Source organism: Mustela nivalis (genome assembly GCF_964662115.1).
Source record: "Mustela nivalis genome assembly, chromosome: 6".
Lineage (NCBI taxonomy): Eukaryota > Metazoa > Chordata > Mammalia > Carnivora > Mustelidae > Mustela > Mustela nivalis.
This window is the reverse complement of record NC_139025.1, coordinates 97,545,757-97,565,315: the sequence shown is the minus strand read 5'-3', so window position 1 is coordinate 97,565,315 and position 19,559 is coordinate 97,545,757. Positions and strand designations below refer to the sequence as shown.

The following is a 19,559-nucleotide window of genomic DNA, read 5'->3' as shown; positions in this document are numbered from 1 at the left end:
ATACAAGTATGGGGAGTGGAAGAGGGAGAAACAGGCTTCCCGCTAAGCAGAGAACCGGCTGCGTGGCTCGATCCCACCACGCTGGGATCATGACCCCAGGCGAAGGAAGACGCTCACCCACTGAACCACCCAGGGGGCCCTATCAGTACTGTCTTAACACTTCGTATGAACTCACAGGGCTCATCTCCTTATATTCAACATGGCCGCACGAGCCTCTATAAGCAACATGGCTATTCTGCCAGGCACTAATATGGCAACCACAGCTTCACTGCGCCCGGAAGAACGAGAGAGACCCTACTGAAAACATTTCCGCCATCCTGCCAACACCTATGGTGGCTCTCATTTGAGCTTCAAACCGAGCGGGAAACGGAAAATGACTTCCAGGCTAGCACATTCCCGGGATCTCTTTCCGGTTAGCCCGGGGGTGTCCGCGTGAGAGTTGGAGATTTCATGCTGCCGGGGCTGGGAGGTGCTAGTCCACCGCGCTTGATTCGAGAGGTGTCCCAGCTGAGAGACTAGGATGTCGGACACGTGGAGCTCTATCCAGGCCCACAAAAAGCAGCTAGACTCGCTGCGAGAGAGGTTGCAGCGGAGGCGGAAGCAGGACTCCGGGCACTTGGGTGAGGCGCGCGGCTGTCCGGGTCGGTGTTGAGCCAGGGCGGGCGGGAGAGAACCCTGGAGAAAAAGAGCTCCCAAGTCAGCACCCTTACCCAAGCGGCCATTTCTTTAATACTTGGTACATCGGGACTCTCTTCTTCATCCTCAGCAAACAGGCACTTCGTCCTCCTGTACATAGTTGCAGTTCGTTCTACCCCGGGCCTTGGTTCCTCTAGTTCACTGTCTCGGGGCAGAAGCCTGGTCCCTGCCATCCCACCCCACCCCTGGTCACTTGGTTGACTCCTCTTAAGTCTGCGAGAACGTTGCCTTTGCTAGGCCTCTCCGCCCCCCATCCCTTGAAGCAGTTAAGTCCCCCCGCCTTTTTGTTTGTTTGTTTGTTTGTTTGTTTTCTGCTGTGGCGCTTTGTTCTTCCGTTATAGCGAGTGCTTTGTAGTGGTCGTTTCTTTGCCACTGTAGCCACAAGGAGAGCAAGGACCGAACCTTTATATCTACAGTGCTCAGCTCAGTGACCCTCACAGAGTTGCTAAATGAGTAGCAGGACTGGCATTGTCTTAAGCGATTTACGTCCTAGTCAGAAATCTGAAAAATATTTGCTTTATGTTTTTAAACTTCTTCTCCCCTCCCCTTGCCCCCTGTGTCAGTCAGAAGACTTGAAGGAACCTCGGATGATTGTCCACTTTTACCTACCCCTCCCCAGCACAAACCCTGGATTATTTAAAGCAAATCAGTTATAAAGATCCACAAAGATAGTGAATCCATATCATCCTTGGGGTAGTTTGTTCCTGTGTACTGGAGCCCATCTCTAAATCTTGTCTTGCTACATACTAGCTCCCTGTGCTCATATTCTGGCCCCTGGAACCTAGAAGATGTTCTGTCAGGACTTCCACACCATAATAACCAACTATTGAGTATTTACAGTGTGCATAAGTCTAGATGGACAAAGATAAGTAACCTATTGTCCCTGCTCTCAGCCAGTTTAAAATTTATTTGGGGATAAAGGATTGATGCTTATAAAAATTTAGGACTACAATATGATATATGTAAAATGCTGAATGAATGAATCCACAGTAAGTATAGACAGGGAAGGGAAAAGTAACAAGAATTGGCTATAGATGGAAAGGCATCATGAGTTAGCACTAGTGATATGATCTTGATGGCTACGTAGGACTTAGATAAATAAAGAGAAGTTAAGAGTGCAGGGCAAGTAGAGGAAGAAGTAGTGCAAGTCCTACGATCAGGGATTACTTAGTACTCAATTTTAAGGTCCATTTCACTTTTCTTTCTTTCTTTCTTTTTTTTAGATTTTATTTATTTATTTGACAGAGATCACAAGTAGGCAGAGAGGCAGCCAGAGAGAGAGAGGGAGGGAAGCAGGCTCCCTGCTGAGCAGAGAGCCCCATGTGGGGCTCCATCCCAGGACCCTGGGATCATGACCTGAACTGAAGGCAGAGGCCTTAACCCACTGAGCCACCCAGGCGCCCCTCCATTTCATTTTTCCATGGTAATAACCACACTTTGGTATTAACCAAACTTTGTGCCATGTTCAAACCTAATAGATACTTCATACAGTTTCTTGCTAAGCATGTTTAATAATTTTAACAAGATTGTATTCTTCCTTGAATGTAACTATTCTTTTCTTTTTTTTTTTTTTAAGATTTTATTTATTTATTTGACAGAAATCACAAGTAGGCAGAGAGAGAGAGAGAGGAGGAAGCAGGCTCTCTGCTGAGCAGAGAGCCCGATGTGGGACTCGATCCCAGGACCCTGAGATCATGACCTGAGCCGAAGGCAGCGACTTAACCCAATACTCTTTTTTGTTGATATAAATATTTCTTTTCTTTTTTTTTTTTTTAAGATTTTTATTTATTTATTTGACTGACAGAGATCACAAGTAGGCAGAGAGGCAGGCAGAGAGGCAGGCAGAGAGGAGGAAGCAGGCTCCCCGCTGAGCAGAAAGCCAGATGCGGACTCGATCCCCAGGACTCTGGAATCATGACCTGAGCCAAAGGTGGAGGCTCTAACCCACTGAGCCACCCAGGCACCCCTGATAGAAATATTTCTAGACTTAATCTTTTGACCCACTTAATAAATACATGGTTATGATTCCTAGTACATCTGCCTAAAGAATATGGTTAAGACTTACATAAAAATATTTTTAAGGTTGTGCTTAAACGTATATTGTCTTCTGGCCTAGAGCTATGGCTGGCCCATCTGGTACTATGGGAATAGATAGAGATAATATACAAAATAAATTAGCCTGTCACTGTTCTTTCCTTGAATTATTTTGGTTATTCCAAAGAATCTATTTCTTTGAGCATTAGGATTCTTAGGAAGACATGAGGCACACTCTATTAGTTTATTAATCAAGTTTCCATGTAAGATAAAATTAAAGGGATACTAATAATTTAGATCATTCCATTCTTTTCTCACAGGAAATAAAAATTTTCTTACTACCTCTTGATTTTTATAACATTACTGAAATCTGATACTTAATTGTTTACTACAAAGCTCAGTGAGAAAAGACAAGGGTATTAAGTGAATTAAAATGTATTCATATCATTGATGAATGCAGATACCATGGACAGAGAATCTTTGGGAGACCTTGCTTAGTTTGGCATTTTTATTTTTATTTTTTTTAAAGATTATTTATTTATTTGAGAGAGAGAACATGAGAGGGAAGAAGGTTAGAGGGAGAAGCAGACTCCCTGCGGATCTGGGAGCCCCATGTGGGACTCGATCCCAGAACTCCTGGGATCATGACCCACTGAGCCATCCAGGCGCCCCAGTTTGGCATTTTTAAAGTACAGCTTTTTTTTTTCCCCCCCAATTGTGGCAAAATACACATAAAATTTACCATCTTAACCATTTTTAAGTGTATAGCTCAGTAGCTTGAAGTATATTCACATTGTTTTGCAGCGTATCTCAAGAACTTTTTCATCTTGCAAAACTGAAATTCTATAAACATTAAACAGAAACTCTCTATTTTCCTTTCCTGTGCAGTGCCTGGCAACCACCGTTCTACTTTTTGTCTCCATGAGTTTGACTACTCTAGATACAAACAGATTCATAACGTATTTGTCCCTTCATGGCTTGCTTATTTTGCTTAGCATAATATCTTCAAGGTTCATCCTGTTGTAGCATGTGTCAGAATTTCTTTCTTTCTTTCTTTCCTTTTTGGTAAGATTTCATTTATTTGTCATAGAGCGAGACAGAGAAAGCACAGAGTGATAGGCAGAGGGAGAAGCAGGTTCCCTGCTCAGTAAGGATCCCAATGTAGGACTCCATCCCAGGACTCTGGGATCATGACCCAAGTCAAAGGCAGACACCTGACTGACTGCCACCCAGGCATCCCTGTGTTAGAATTTGTTTTCTTTTTAAGGCCGCGGAAGATTCCATTGCATATTTATACCACATTTTGTTTATTCATTTATCTGTCAGTGGACAGTTGGGTTCCTTCCAGCTTTTGGCTGTTATGAATAATGCAGCTATAACCATCAGTGTACAAATATCTCTTCAGGATCCAGCTTCAAATTTTTTGGATGTATATCCAGAAGTGAGATTTCTAAATCATACGGTAAATTCTATTTTCAGTTTTTTTAAAGATTTAATTAATTTGTTTTAGAGAGAGCGCCTGTGGGTGGGCATGGTTTGTGGGGAAAGGCAGAGGGAGAGGGAGGGGGAAAGAATCTCTAGCAGACTTCATGCTCACAGAGCCCAATACAGGACTGGATCTCAGGACCCTGAGATCATGACCTGAGCTGAAACAGCTGTCCTTTAACTGACTGAGCCACCCAGATTACCCCTATTTTCAGTTTTTTGAGGAACCACCATACTTTTTTGGGGGGTGTTTAAGATTTATTTATTTAGGGGCACTTGGGTGGCCCAGTCACTTAAGCGTCTGCCTTTAGGTCATGATCTCAGGCAGGGTCCTGGGATTGAGTACTGCGAGGGGCTCCCTGCTCAGCGGGGAGCCTGCTTTTCCTTTTGCCTCTCTCTGCCTCTGCCTCTCTCCCTCTGTCATGAATAAATAAATAAATAAAAACTTAAAAAAAAAAAGATTTATTTATTTATTTTAAAAGAGAGAGAGAGAGAGCCGCGCATTGGTGCACTAGGGTGGGGGGCCCAGTGGCACAGAGAGTCTGAAGCAGACTTTGCACTGAATCTCCATCTCATGACCCTGAGAGTGCAATCTGAGCTGGCTGAAACCAAGAGTCAGATGCCTAACCAATTGTGCCATTGTGCCATCCAGGCATCCCCAGCAAATTGTTTTCCATAGCGAAGAAGTACAGCCTTTTTAAATTATTTTTTTATTTTTTAAAAAGATTATTTATTTATTTATTTGAGAGGGAGTCAGAGCACTAATGGGGAGAGGAGCAGAGGGCAAGGGAGATAGTAGACTCCCCACTGAGCAGGAAGCTGGACTTTGATCCCAGGACCTGGAGATCATGGCCTGAGCCAAATGCAGACAGTTAACCAACTGAGCCACCCAGCCGCTCCTACAGTGTTAAATTAGTATTTTATTTATTAAAGTTTTTTGGGGGGACGCCTGGGTGGCTCAGTTGGTTGGACGACTGCCTTCGGCGCAGGTCATGATCCCGGAATCCCGGGATCGAGTCCCGCATCAGGCTCCCAGCTCCATGGAGAGTCTGCTTCTCCCTCTGACCTTCTCCTCGCTCATGCTCTCTCTCACTGTCTCTCTCTCTCAAATAAATAAATAAATAAATCTTTAAAAAAAAAGAAGTTTTTTTGGTTTTGGTTTTGTTTTGTTTTTGAGAGAGAGAAAGAAACCTGAGAAGGGGGAGGGTCAGAGTTCTGGAGAAGCAGACTCACTGCTGAGCAGGGATTTTTTTCCCCCATGTGGGACTTGATCCTGGGATTCCAGGATCATGACCGGAGCTGAAAGCAGTTGTTTAACCAACTGAGCAACCCAGGCGCCCTACAGTGTTATATTAATAGGCTGGCCATATTTTTATGTCTAAGCTAATATTTTATCTTTAGTGGAACTTTTTTTTTTAAGATTTTATCTATTTGTTTGATAGAGAGTACAAGCAGGGGGAGCAGCAGGCGAGAGAGAGAAAGGCTCCCTGCTCAGCTGGAATCTCAATCCCAGGGGTTCAATGTCGGACTTGATCCCAGGAACCTGGGATCATGACCTGAGCCAAAGGTAGACGCCCAACCCACTGAGCCACCCAGTCACCCCTCGACTTACATTTTAATGAGGGACAATGTTCTCATTTTCTTTTAAGTTACATGGTCAAAAAATAAGCAAAATATACAAAATCGAGATATAATAGGTCTCTATAGAAGACATATACAAATGGCCAACAGGTATATGAAAAACTCTTCTGCATCCTTAATCATCAAGGAAATGCAAATCAAAACCATAATGAGATATCACCTCATATTTGTTAGGATAGCTATTATTAAAAAATCAAAACGTAAGTAGTGGCAAGGGGAAAAGGGAACCCTGATTCATTGTTGGTGGGAATGTATATTGGTATAGCCATTATGGAAAACAGTGTGGTGGTTCCTCAAGAAATAAAAAATAGAACTACTGTATTTCCAGCACTCTCAATCCGAGATATCCAAAGGAATTGAAATCCTGGTCTCTAGGAGGTGCCTGCACATTAGTGTTTGTTGTGTTGCTTACAGTAGACAAGATACAGAAACAACCTAATCGTCCATCATTGGATGATTGGATAAAGAAAATGGAATACGCATACAATGGAATATTATTCAGCCTTAAAGAAAGGAAATCCTGGTGCTTATGACAATATAGGTGGACCTCTAGGACATTATGCTAAGTGAAATAAGTCAGAAACAGAAAAACAAATACTGTATAATCTCATTTAGATCATCTTTGAGACACAGAGTCTAAAATAGTAAAATCACAGAAGTGGAGAGTAGAATGTGGATTACTAGGGGCTGGAGTAGGAAAATGGGGAGGTGATGGTAATAAGGTACAAAGTTTCAGTTATGCAAGATAAATAAGTTGTAGAGATAAACTATACAGCATACTGCCTATAGCTAACTATACTGTATTGTACTCTTGAAATTTTCTAAGTTGGTAGGGGATGATGCCTGGCTGGCTCAGCCTTGGAGCATGTGACTCCATCTCGGGGCTGTAAGCTCCAGGCCCACACTGAGTGTAGAGATTACTTAAAAAAATAAATAAAAGATAATTTTTTTTCTAAAGAGGGTAGCTCTTACTTAGGTGATTTTTTTTTTTAAAGACTTTATTTATTTGACAGAGATCACAAGTAGGCAGAGAGGCAGGCAGAGAGAGAGGAGGAAGCAGGGTCCCCTCTGAGCAGAGAGCCCAATGCGGGACTCGATCCCAGGACCCTGGGATCATGACCTGAGCTGAAGGCAGAGGCCTTAACCCATTGAGCCACCCAGGTGCCCCTTACTTAGGTGATCTTAACACAAAAAAAAATAATAAAAAAGGCTGTGGAATGACACTTTGGGAGGTGATAGATAGGTTTATGGCCTTCACAGTAGTGATGGTGTCATGGGTGTGTATTCTTATTTACAAACTCATTAAGCCATCAAATTATATCTGTTAAATATATTTGACTTTTTATTTTTTATTTATCTATTTATTTAAAAAGATTTCATTTATTTATTTGACAGACTGAGATCACAAGTAGGCAGAGAGGCAGGCAGAGAAAGAGAGAGGAGGAAGCAAGCTCCCTGCTGAGCAGAAAGCCTGATGCGGGGCCCAAAGGCAGAGGCTTTAACCCACTGAGCCACCCAGGCACCTCAGTTTTTTATATTTTTAAAGATTTATTTATTTATTCGACAGCAAAGCGAATGCAGAAGCAGGGGGAGAGCCACAGGGAGAGGGAGAGCGAATGCAGAAGCAGGGGGAGAGCCACAGGGAGGAGAAGCAGGCTCCCCACTGAACAGGGAGCTGGATGCAGGACTCAATCCCAGGACTCCAGGATTACGACCTGAGCCAAAGGTAGTCGCTCAACTGCCTGAGCCACCTAGGCACCCCAATTCAGCTTTTTACATGTCAGTCATACCTTAAAGTGGTTTGTTTATTTTATTTACTTATTTAACCTTAAGGTGATTAAAAAGAAAGGTGGGTAGGTATTATCTATGGGGAGCTTAGGACTTTTAAAATTTTTATTTAGATATTATTACTACTTTAAAGATTCAATTTATTTGGCAGAGAAAGAGAGCCCAAGAGCATAAGCGTGGGAAGCAAGAGAGGCAGAGGGAGAAGCAGACACCCCAAGGAGCCCTATATGGGGCTCTTTCCAGGACCCCCATGGTAGGTAGGTAGGGTCAAACCCCTGTGGTAGGCAGCCACCCAGGCACCCCTAGGCCTTTATTTTTTAAAGATGTGTTTAGTGGGGGGCACTTGGGTGGCTCAGTGGGTTAAGCCGCTGCCTTCAGCTCAGGTCATGATTCCAGGGTCCTGGGATGGAGCCCCACATCGGGCTCTCTGCTCAGCAGGGAGCCTGCTTCCTCCTCTCTCTCTGCCTGCCTCTCTGCCTACTTGTGATCTCTCTCTGTCAAATAAATAAATAAAATCTTTTTTAAATTAAGATTTCATTATTTATTTGATAGATCACAATAAATAAATAAATAAAATCAAATAAATAAATAAATAAAATCCTTTTTTTTTTTTAAGATTTTATTTATTTATTTATTTGATAGAGAAAGAGATCACAAGTAGGCAGAGAGACAGGCAGAGAGAGACAGAGGAGGGGGGCGCCTGGGTGGCTCAGTGGTTAAGCCTCTGCCTTCAGCTCAGGTCATGATCTCAGGGACCTGGGATTGAGTCCCACGTTGGACTCTCTGCTCAGCGGAGAGCCTGCTTCCTCCTCTCTCTCTCTCTCTGCGTACTTGTGATCTCTGTCAAATAAATAAATACAATTAAAAAAAAAAAGAGAGAGAGACAGAGGAGGAAGCAGGCTCCCTGCTGAGCAGAGAGTCCAACGTGGGACTCAATCCCAGGACCCTGGAATCATGACCCGAGCTGAAGGCAGCAGCTTAACCCACTGAGCCACCCAGGCGCCCCAATAAATAAAATCTTAAAAAAAAAAAAAAAAGATGTGTTTAGGGGCACCTGGGTGGCTCAGTGGGTTAAAGCCTCTTCCTTTGGTTCAGGTCATGATCCCAGGGTACTGGGATCGAGCTCCGCATTGGGCTCTCTGCCCAGCAGGGAGCCTCCTTTCTCCTCTCTCTGCCTGCCTCTCTGCCTACTTGTGACCTCTGTCTGTCAAATAAATAAAATCTTAAAAAAAAAAATAAATAAAGATGTGTTTAGAGAGAGGGCCTGCCAGTGAGTGGGGGGAGGGACAGAGGGAGAGAATCTTCTAGCACACTCTCCTCTGAGTGCGTAGCCTGATGTGGGGCTTCATCTCGTACCCTTAAGATCATGACCTGAGCCAAAAACAAGAGTTGGATGCTTAACCTATGGAGCTGCCCAAGTGCCATAACCGGTTTTCTAATAAACAAAATCTCATATTAATGGCAGCAGCATGTGTAAGGTACCTGGCCCAAAGTTTGAACATGAATTAAGGGGGAGTGGATAATTCATGGCTTACCTAAAATATAAAAAAATTCCGAGCTGCACAACAAAGGACCTGTATCCTGGATATGGACTTAAAACTTAGCCCCATCTTCCTTTAGCCCCATTTTCTGTTATCAATATCTTTTTTTTAATAGCTAATATGATTTATTCCCTTTGGCATACTGGAGGAGTTAAAGATATATAATGAGTTATATCAGTATATAATATATAGAACAGTTTGTGGGTATAATGCCTGAAATCCTAATTTTTAGAGTTTTTATTTATTTGAGAGAGAGAGAGCATGTGTGCATGTATATGAGAGCAAGAGCATTATTTGTCAGAGAGCATGCGCACAAGCAGGGGAGAGGGAGAAGCAGGCTCACCGGTGAGCAAGGAGTGTGATGTGGGGGTCAGTCCCAGGACCCTGGGATCATGCACGACCCAAACCAAAGGCAGATGCTCACAACTGAGCCATTCAGTGTCCCTGAAATCCTAATTTTAAAGTACCTTGTTTCTTCTGTGTTAATGATATTTGTTATTGATTGTGCTTTAATTGCTTAATGAAAGAAGTTTTCGGGTTTTTTTGTTTGTTTTGTTTCAGATTTTATTTATTTATTTGACAGACTGCAAGAGAAGGAACATAAGCAGAGGGAGTGGGAGAGGGAGAAGCAGGCTGCCCGCTGAATAGTGAGCCCAACATGGGGCTGGATCCCAGAGCTGAAGGCAGGCACTTAGTGACTGAGCCACCCAGGCACCTCTAAAGAAGTTTTTTTTTTTTTTTTTTAAAGATTTTATTTATTTATTTGACAGAGAGAGATCACAAGTAGGCAGAGAGGCAGGCAGAGAGAGAGAGGAGGAAGCAGGCTCCCTGCTGAGCAGAGAGACCGATGTGGGACTCGATCCCAGGACCTGAGATCATGACCTGAACCGAAGGCAGTGGCTTAACCCACTGAGCCACCCAGGCGCCCCAGAAGTTTTTGATTACTTCAAAAAAATTTAAAACTTGACTCATTTTTTTTTTTTTTTTAAAGCTCAGAGTTTTATCCCAGTGTAAACTGTAATTGGGGTATTTTAGCTCAAGTTATTAGACTCCTAAAATCTCTGAATTGCGAGGACTTCAGTAGTCATCATTCTGTCCTCTTCAGTGCAGAAATTTTGCGTGTAGTCTTTCAAGTAAGCTAAGTAATAATTGTCACATATATTTTTAAAAGATTTTATTTATTTATTTGTCAGAGAGGGAGAAAGAATACAGGTAGGGGAAGCAGCAGAGGGAGAGGGAGAAGGAGGCTCCCTGCTGAGCAGGGAACCCAGTGTGGGGCTTGATCCCAGGATCCTGGGATCATGACCTGAGCCGAAGGCAGAGGCTTTAACCCACTGAGCCACCCAGGCGCCCCCTGTATCTTATCATATTTAACAGAATTTTGATATAGGTCCTGAGTTTAATATTTCATTTTTATTTTATTTTATTTTATTATTTAATCATACCAGTCAGAATAGCTAAAATTAACAAGGCAGGAAATGACAGATGTTGGCAAGGATGTGCAGAAAGGGGAACCCTCCTACACCGTTGGTGGGAATGCAAGCTGGTGCAGCCGCTCTGGAAAACAGTATGGTGGTTCCTCCAAAAGTTGAAAATAGAGCTACCCTACGACCTACGACCCAGCAGTTGTACTACTGGGTATTGTAATGATTCAAAGGGGCACATGTGCCCCAATGTTTATAGCAGCAATGTCCACAGTGGCCTAACTATGGAAAGAACCTGGCTGTCCAACAGTAGATGAGTGGATAAAGAAGATGCGGTGTGTATACACACACACACACACAGGAATATTACGCAGCCATCAAAAAACTTGCCATTTGCAATGATGTAGATGGAACTAGAGGGTATTATGTTAAGTGAAATAAGTCAATCAGAGAAAGACAATTATCATATGGTCTCATATGTGGAATGTGAGAAACAAAGTGGAGGATCGTGGGGGAAGAGATGAAAAAGTGAAATGGGACAAAACCAGAGAGGGAGACAAACCACAAGAGACTTAGTCTCGGGAAATAAACAGGGTTGCTGGAGTGGAGGTGGGTGGGAGGGTTGGGGTAGCCGGGTGATGGACACTGGGGAAAGTATATGCTATGGTGAGTGCTGTGAATTGTGTGAGACTGATGAATCACAGACCTGTACCCCTGAAGGAAATAATACATTATGTGTTAATAAAAAAATACTGTGTTTATTGAGAGAGAGAGTGAGCAAGAGAGAGCACAAGCCGGGAGGGGCAGATGAAGAAGCAGATTCTGCACTAAGCAGGGATCTGCATGAGGAACTGGATCCCAGGACCCCAGGATCAAGACCTGAGTCGAAGGCAGACACTTAACCAGGTGCCCCTAATGATTGATTGATTGATTGATTGATTGATTTTTAAAGATTTTATTTATTTATTTGACAGAGAGCACAAATAGGCAGAGAGAGAGAGAGGGAGGAGGAAGCAGGCTCCCCGCGGACCTGAGAGCCCGATGTGGGGCTTGATCCCAGGACCCTGGGATCATGACCTGAGCTGAAGGCGGAGGCTTTAACCTACTGAGCCACCCAGGTGCCCCCCCCCCCCCCAGTGATTTATTTTTAAGTAATCTCTGTATCCACCATGGGGCTCAAATTCACAACCCCAAGATCAAGAGTTGTATGCTCTACCCAATGAGCCAGCCAGATGCCCCCTTCTGTATTTTAACTAAATAATCCTCAATATTAAGTTTTCTAAAAAGGTAATATGTTATCCTAATTTGAGCTCTTAAGTCTTAGTAAGGTTACAGTGGGTACCAGCTTGTGAAATAATAGGGTAAGTGATAAAAATACAGTCAGGAAGTATATTTGGTGACCAGGCCTTCTGCAAAGTTTTATAAGATTTTTGTGTTTGAGTTTTAAAGGTCACATTCTAGGGGCACCTCGCTGGCTCAGTAGAGCGTGCAACCTTTGATCTCAGGCTTGTAAATTTGTGCCCCATGTTGGGTGTGGAGATTACTTTACTTAAAACCTTTAAAAATAATAAAATGGTCCTATTCTAATCCTTAATACTGTCATTTTACATACCCTCTGATGTGCAGTGGCCTTGATTTATTAAAATTCAAACTATTCCTTAGAAGAGCTAATCACAGCTTAGGTTGTTGAAAATATTTCTGGCTTTAAAAATTGGGTTATTAAAAAATTTTTTAAAGGTTTACTTCTTTATTTATTTTATTTATTTTTTTTTTTTAAAGATTTTATTTATTTCAGGCAGAGAGAGAGGAGGAAGCAGGCTCCCTGCTGAGCAGAGAGCCCGATGCGGGGCTCGATCCCAGGACCCTGGGATCATGACCTGAGCCGAAGGCAGAGGCTTTAACCCACTGAGCCACCCAGGCGCCCCGGTTTACTTCTTTATTAGAGAGAGAGTACCTTCATATGTGCAAGCAAGTTGGGGGAGGGTCAGAGGGAGAGAGAAACTCTAGCAGATTCCCTCTGAGCCAGGAGCCCACCATTGGCCCGAGACACGGGATCCTGAGATCATGACCTGAGGTGAAATTAAGAGTTGGGATGCATTTTTTTTTAAAGATTTGGGTGCCTGGGTGGCTCAGTGGGTTAAGCCTCTGCCTTTAGTTCAGGTCAGGATCCCAGGGTCTTGGGATCAACCCTTACATTGGGCCTCTCTGCTCAGCAGGGAGCCTGCTTCCCCCTCTCTCTCTGCCTGCCTCTCTGCCTACTTGTGATCTCTCTCTGTGTCAAATAAATAAGTAAAATCTTAAAAAAAAATTTATTCATTTCTTTGACAGAAAGCGAGAGAGGGAACACAGGCAGGGGGAGTGGGAGAGGGAGAAGCAGGTCTCTCACTGACCAGGGAGCCCAGTGGCAGGACTTGATTTCAGGACCCTGGGATCATGACCTGAGCTGAAAGTAGATGCTTAATGACTGAGCCATCCAGGTGCCCCAAGAGTTGGGATACTTAACCAACTTCGCCACCCAGGCACCCATAAATATGGGCTATTTCAGTTACCATTTAGAGTGACTAAAGGGAGGTGGTAGGGACATTTAAATCTACCATGCTGCTAATTTCCTTTGAAGCACAGCAGGGACAGGAATTAGGAAAATACCTTATTCAGTAGAGAAAAGGTAAGTGGTTCCCAGAAAACCCAAAAAAATCAGCAAAGCAGTGAATGCTTGAGTATGACTGAGGAAAGGTGATCTAGTGCTAAATTTGGTCAGAGAATTCTCTGCATGAGATGAAAGTACATGTTGTGACCGTTGGAGAACTTGACTCCTCTGAAGAGTGTATAGATAGCCCTACAGTGGTTACCCTTTATCCTTTCTTTCACTTTTCTTCACTCCTAGATCTACGAAATCCAGAGGCAGCACTGTCTCCCACCTTCCGCAGTGACAGCCCGGTGCCTACTGCACCCACTTCTGGTGGCCCTAAGCCCAGCACAGCTTCAGCAGTTCCTGAGCTAGCTACAGACCCTGAATTAGAGAAGAAATTGCTACACCACCTCTCTGATCTGGCCTTAACATTGCCCACTGATGCTGTGTCCATCCGTCTTGCCATCTCCACGGTAATGACCTGATAAGACAGGGTTGGGATATACCACTTCTTTGCTTCAGTTCACATAAGAATTCGTGCAAAGAGTCAGGGAATGGCCTTAAGTCTTGGAGATAAAATCAACTTGTCTCAGAAGAAAACTAGTATATAAGAATAAACAAAAAGTCCTTGCAGCTTTACAGTTAAAATTTAGGTATGGGCTTATTGGACTCCCAACATCTTTTGTACTCTTTCATGCTTTATGTTATATAGAATCTGAGTTCATGCTGAATGCATTCCAGCCAATAATTTATAGCCTTTCCCTTAAATCAAGATTGAGTTTAAAATTATAGTTTTGTCTTTTGTCTTAACAGTTCTGAATGCTGTCCTCAAAGTATATAATGTTTCTCACATGTACCAAGACCGTTTTCACAGTACAATAAACAGATCTATTCCTAAAAAAAAAAAAAAAAGAAAAAAATAGTGTCTTACTGTCTTCCCCTCCCCTTCCCTCCTTCCCTAGCCAGATGCCCCTGCCACTCAAGATGGGGTAGAAAGCCTCCTACAGAAGTTTGCAGCTCAGGAGCTGATTGAGGTAAAACGAGGTCTCTTACAAGATGACGCACATCCCACTCTTGTGACCTATGCTGATCATTCCAAACTCTCTGCCATGATGGGCGCTGTGGCAGAAAAGAAGGGCCCTGGGGAGGTAACAGGGACTATCACAGGGCAGAAGCGGCGTGCAGAGCAGGACTCAGCCACAGTAGCTGCCTTTGCTAGCTCTTTGGCCTCTGGCCTGGCCTCTTCAGCATCAGAAGCAGCCAAGGAGCCAACCAAGAAATCGAGGAAACATGCTGCCTCGGATGTTGATCTGGAGATAGAGAGCCTTCTGAACCAACAGTCTACTAAGGAACAGCAGAGCAAGAAGGTAGGGGTAGATGGAAATGCATTCATGCATACACTTTGTTTCTTTGTGTTTTTTTTTTTTTTTTAAGATTTTATTTTTAAGTAATCTACACCCATTATGGGGCTCAGACTTAAAACCCTAAGATTAAGAGTTGAATGTTCTACCAACTGAACCAATCTGGCGCTCCTTACATGTATACTTTTAGTTACAGCTTTGGTTGGGGAGGAATTTACCCCTAGGGCAAGCAGCAGTTCTTAGGGTTGAGGGTTTAGAATAATGGTTTTCAATTTCAGTTTCATTGGGGATTATTGTCCCCCCTACCTTCCCCCAGAGAACATATAGCAATGTCTGAAGACATTGTGATTGTCACAACATAGGAGTGCTACAGGCATCCATTGCATAGAGGCAAACGATGCTGTTAAGTATCCTATAATTATAGGAGGATAGCACCCACACAACAAAGAAATACTTCACCCCAAATGTCACTAATGCCAGTGTGAAGAAACTCCAGTTTTGAGGATGCTTGTTACTGGAAGAATCATCAGGTAAGTGGAAGAGGAGCCCAAGTATAGGAATAGAGGGAGATGAATGGAGATGAATCCTGGAAGGTAGTAACAAGGACCATTAATTATAGAAACTGATGATTAAACAACGTAAATTGGCAGTTAACTGTGGTTCTGAATATAAGTAATGGACTCATGAATACTTACCCATTTGCTACTTCTAGGTGTGTAAATATGAACAAGTTAATTTCACTTCTCTTTAGTCTTAGTCTTCTAATCTGTTAGGTGATGATAACCAGAGTACCCTCCTTTACAGAACTGTTGCATAGACTCAGCTAAACAGTAAAGTGCTTTGTACTTCAGTGTCTTGGTTATGTAAATATAAGTGGTTTTGGTGGGAAGGATTGCTTTCCTGGGGAGGGGAGGCTAGCTTAATGCCTGGCAGTGGGAACCAGGTTTCTTATAATTCCATCCCAAATGCAGATCTGTAAGAAGGGACTGAACCCATGACAAAACTCTTCTAGGACTCCACTTTTCCCATATTAGGTTAGCTCATTCACCTCTTACATTAGGACATTGTCAGGTAGAATTTAGGGAGGTGGTTTAGGGCTCATTTTATCTGCAAACCTTTTAATTCTAAGGCTTTTTTTGTCACAGGTCAGTCAGGAGATCCTAGAGCTATTAAACACAACAACAGCCAAGGAACAGTCCATTGTTGAAAAGTTTCGATCACGAGGTCGGGCCCAAGTACAGGAGTTCTGTGACTATGGAACCAAGGAGGAGTGCATGAAAGCCAGTGATGCTGACCGGCCCTGCCGCAAGCTGCACTTCAGGTGTCTCGGGAGGGAGAGAAGTCGGGTGGGGCTCCCAGAAGCACTCATTACTTTTCAGAAGCATACATTACATTCCTTCCTGTCACTGGGGTTCTGTCTTTGATCCTCTTGTTAAATGTTTTTAATGATTTGTCTTAGACCTTCAGATTCTCAAGGTGTACTTTCTGAAGTAGTGTTCTGTGGGAGAGAATACAGACTGCATTCCCAAATAGATGTGAGATTTTTTTTTTTTTTTTTTAAATAACGTCCCTTTCTTCTTGCATTAGCAAGACATCTCTCTCTGAGGCCCAGTAAAAGTTAAATTCCTGGGGCACCTGGGTGGCTCAGTGGGTTAAGCCTTTGCCTTTGGCCCGGGTCATGATCTCAGGGTCCTGGGATCGAGCCCCGCATTGGGCTCTCTGCTCAGCAGGGAGCCTGCTTCCACCCTCTCTCTGCCTGCCTCTCTGCCTACTTATGATCTCTCTCTCTGTGTCAAACAAATAAATAAAATCTTAAAAAAAAAAAAAAGTTAAATTCCCTGGAAGGATGATCATAGGAGAACTAGGAACCTGGGCTCTTAGGTCAGTGTTTCATTCAGCTTTAACCAGCAAGCCCTTCTTTCCTGTCCTAAGAAAGTTGTCGTTGCTCAGAGAGGAATTAAATTCTTCAGTGTGAATTATTTTCTATGTCACCTGCTTCCTTTCTCTGAAAACTCTTGGAGGAAGCTCTAAAGATAAAATTAGGAGACAAATTTTGAGACAGTTTGGAACTTCAACTATGGGATCTAACTCTGGAACACCATCTTGATTCTCATTCTCCCTTTTTATTTTCCCAGACGAATTATCAATAAACACACTGATGAATCATTAGGTGACTGCTCTTTCCTTAACACATGTTTCCACATGGATACCTGCAAATATGTTCACTATGAAATTGATGCTTGCATGGATTCTGAGGCTCCTGGGAGCAAAGACCATACACCTAGCCAAGAGCTTGCTCTTACACAGAGTGTTGGAGGGGACTCCAATGCAGATCGACTCTTCCCTCCTCAGGTACCTGTCTGCTCAGAAAACTTATTTCAACTTAGGGACTTATATCTGAGTAGGGCAGCCATACATGTAGGAAAGCAGGCATAATCAGCAGTCTGTCTTGGTGATTGGGAATGGTGTGGGCTATACATACTTATAAGGGACTAGGAAAATCAAATGGAAAAGAGGGACTGGGGCCATGAATCTAAGAGTGAAGGAAGGAAAGATGACCAAATACCACCTCATGCAGTGGATCTGTTGTGATATCCGCTACCTGGACGTCAGTATCTTGGGCAAGTTTGCAGTTGTGATGGCTGACCCACCCTGGGATATTCACATGGAGCTGCCCTATGGGACCCTGACAGATGATGAGATGCGCAGGCTCAACATACCAGTACTGCAGGATGATGGCTTTCTCTTCCTCTGGGTCACAGGCAGGTAATGCAGTTCCAAGATATGTAGGTATGGGCAGATGTAGTACAGAGTGAGTACTGGGTGGGAATAAAATCCTGGGTTTTGCTAGCCCTGCTATTAAATGTATGACTAAGTCAGCCTTTTTTGCTACTGAGACGTAATGAGTGTTTATAACACAACTGATACCTGAATTCTAACTTTATATTTGTTCCTTATGAAAGGTAAGGCTATTGGTAATAGATACTGTTTTATGTTTTCATTCTTAAATCCATCCTCGTGCCCTAGTGGTGTCTTGCATGTAAATGTTCACTGAATGTCTCCTGAAAACACTTTGGTATCTTAAAGAGATTAAAAATATGGACATGAAAGTAGCTGTTTAACCCTTTTCTTTTTAGGGCCATGGAGTTGGGCAGAGAGTGTCTGAACCTCTGGGGGTAAGTAGTGATCATTGTGTTGCTTTTTTTCTCCCCAAGGAAATAGAAACATAATTGCTGTAGTTAAGATGTGTTCTCTTCTCCCAGAGTATTCCCTGTTCTTTCCTCTGTAGACATTACTACCCTTAAACTGTGAAAGCCTGATTAAAGCTCTAGTTCTCTTTCTTATGTCTCACAGTTACGAACGGGTAGATGAAATTATCTGGGTGAAGACAAATCAACTGCAGCGCATCATTCGGACAGGCCGTACAGGTCACTGGTTGAACCATGGGAAGGAACACTGCTTGGTGAGCAGCAGTGGGGCCCAGTTCAGTAGGTGGAGCAGAAAGAGGAATTGCTGGACTTCTTATTGAGAAAAAGTTCAAATGCTGGGGGTTCCATAAGATAATTTGTTCTCTGTGGTGAACAGGTTGGTGTCAAAGGAAATCCCCAAGGCTTCAACCAAGGTCTGGATTGCGATGTGATCGTAGCTGAGGTATGTGCTTCCCCAGGCATCCAAACCTTCCACACTGTTCAAGCCAGGTGTGTTTCAGGTTCTCTCATTTGATCATAAATATAAATGGAAAGGGCTAAACTTGGAATCTTTGGTAATTTAAAAGTAACTAGAGCCTTACTTTTCTAGGTTCGTTCTACCAGTCATAAACCAGATGAAATCTATGGCATGATTGAGAGACTATCCCCTGGCACTCGCAAGATTGAGTTATTTGGACGACCACACAATGTGCAGCCCAACTGGTAAGGTGGACCAGGACATAACAGCCCTCCTGTTTATGGTCAAGGATGGATGACAGTAGAGCTTTACCTCCTATTTGAGTAGTCTAAAAACGCACTTCAGAGGCTTCATAAGCCACCCAAGCTTGTACTGAAACTGTTTTATGGAGCTCTGCAACATTTACTAGAGACCCAACAGGTTTTAAGACTCAAACCACTACTCTCCAGAGGGTCTCTACTAAAGATCTTATTCCGTTATTCTGTGGGATGTATTGAATCTGCCCCCTGGTGGTTAAGAATCCATTTAATCTGTCAACAGTTTCAGTATCTTAAGAGTGTTTGTAGAAGGAAGACATGTTGCTAGCATTTTATTTATCCAAAGAACACTTACTGGTAGCAACTTTGTGAAGTACACCTGGTTAGTTGTCCGTTCTTAACCCTTCAGTAAGACAGATCCAGCCTGTTTGAACACCAAAATCTGTGCCCAATTCCTAATCATATTACCAATACTATTCTAATTATTAAGGCCTTCTTGAAGGAATTGGCATGAATATTAGATGATAGGCAGCCTTAATAAAAGATAGGCATCTTTTAACAATATTAAACCTTTAATTCCTGGATTTTTTGGTTTGCCCCTAATTTATCCTTACTTCAGGATCACCCTTGGAAACCAACTGGATGGGATTCACCTATTAGACCCAGATGTGGTTGCCCGGTTCAAGCAAAGGTATCCAGATGGTATCATCTCTAAGCCTAAAAATCTATAGAAGCACTTCCTTATAGAGCTAAGCACCTACACCCATGGCTCTGCAGGCTGCATCTGAAGAGTAATATTTGTACAATAGTTTTTTTCCCTCCCTTATTTAAATAAAAGTTTGTATTGTAGTTGGGATTTCAAGGTCAAAATCTGGCTGTGCCACTAACCGTGTGTGATCTTGTGTAACCTATCTCAGTAGGATTTCTTATATGTAAGCTGGGAATGTGACCTACCTCACTGGGTTATTGTAAGGGTTCAAACTAAATGAGTGCATGGAAACCATTAAAATGTTGATTATACTATATAGGATCAAAGT

At 43.0% G+C, this 19,559-nt stretch overlaps 1 protein-coding gene across 1 annotated transcript; it reads left to right on the top strand.

Annotated features, from left to right (window-relative positions):
• The first annotated feature begins 293 nt into the window (after nt 1-293).
• On the top strand, nt 294-19,392 carry METTL3 (methyltransferase 3, N6-adenosine-methyltransferase complex catalytic subunit). The gene is made up of 11 exons (XM_082736907.1): nt 294-620; nt 13,494-13,711; nt 14,201-14,605; nt 15,745-15,920; nt 16,735-16,951; nt 17,178-17,365; nt 17,737-17,775; nt 17,954-18,062; nt 18,185-18,250; nt 18,398-18,510; nt 19,142-19,392. The coding sequence occupies exons 1-11, from the start codon at nt 521-523 to the stop codon at nt 19,251-19,253; spliced, it is 1,743 nt and encodes a 580-aa protein (XP_082593033.1). The 5' UTR covers nt 294-520; the 3' UTR covers nt 19,254-19,392.
• The last annotated feature ends 167 nt before the right edge of the window (nt 19,393-19,559 follow it).

Coding starts and splice junctions, on each gene's coding strand:
- METTL3 (XM_082736907.1), top strand. CDS start 521: ATGTCGGACACGTGGAGCTCTATCCAGGCCCACAAAAAGCAGCTAGAC. Junction 17,776..17,953: donor GAGTGTCTGAACCTCTGGGG/GTAAGTAGTGAT, acceptor TATGTCTCACAG/TTACGAACGGGTAGATGAAA. Junction 18,063..18,184: donor ATGGGAAGGAACACTGCTTG/GTGAGCAGCAGT, acceptor TGTGGTGAACAG/GTTGGTGTCAAAGGAAATCC.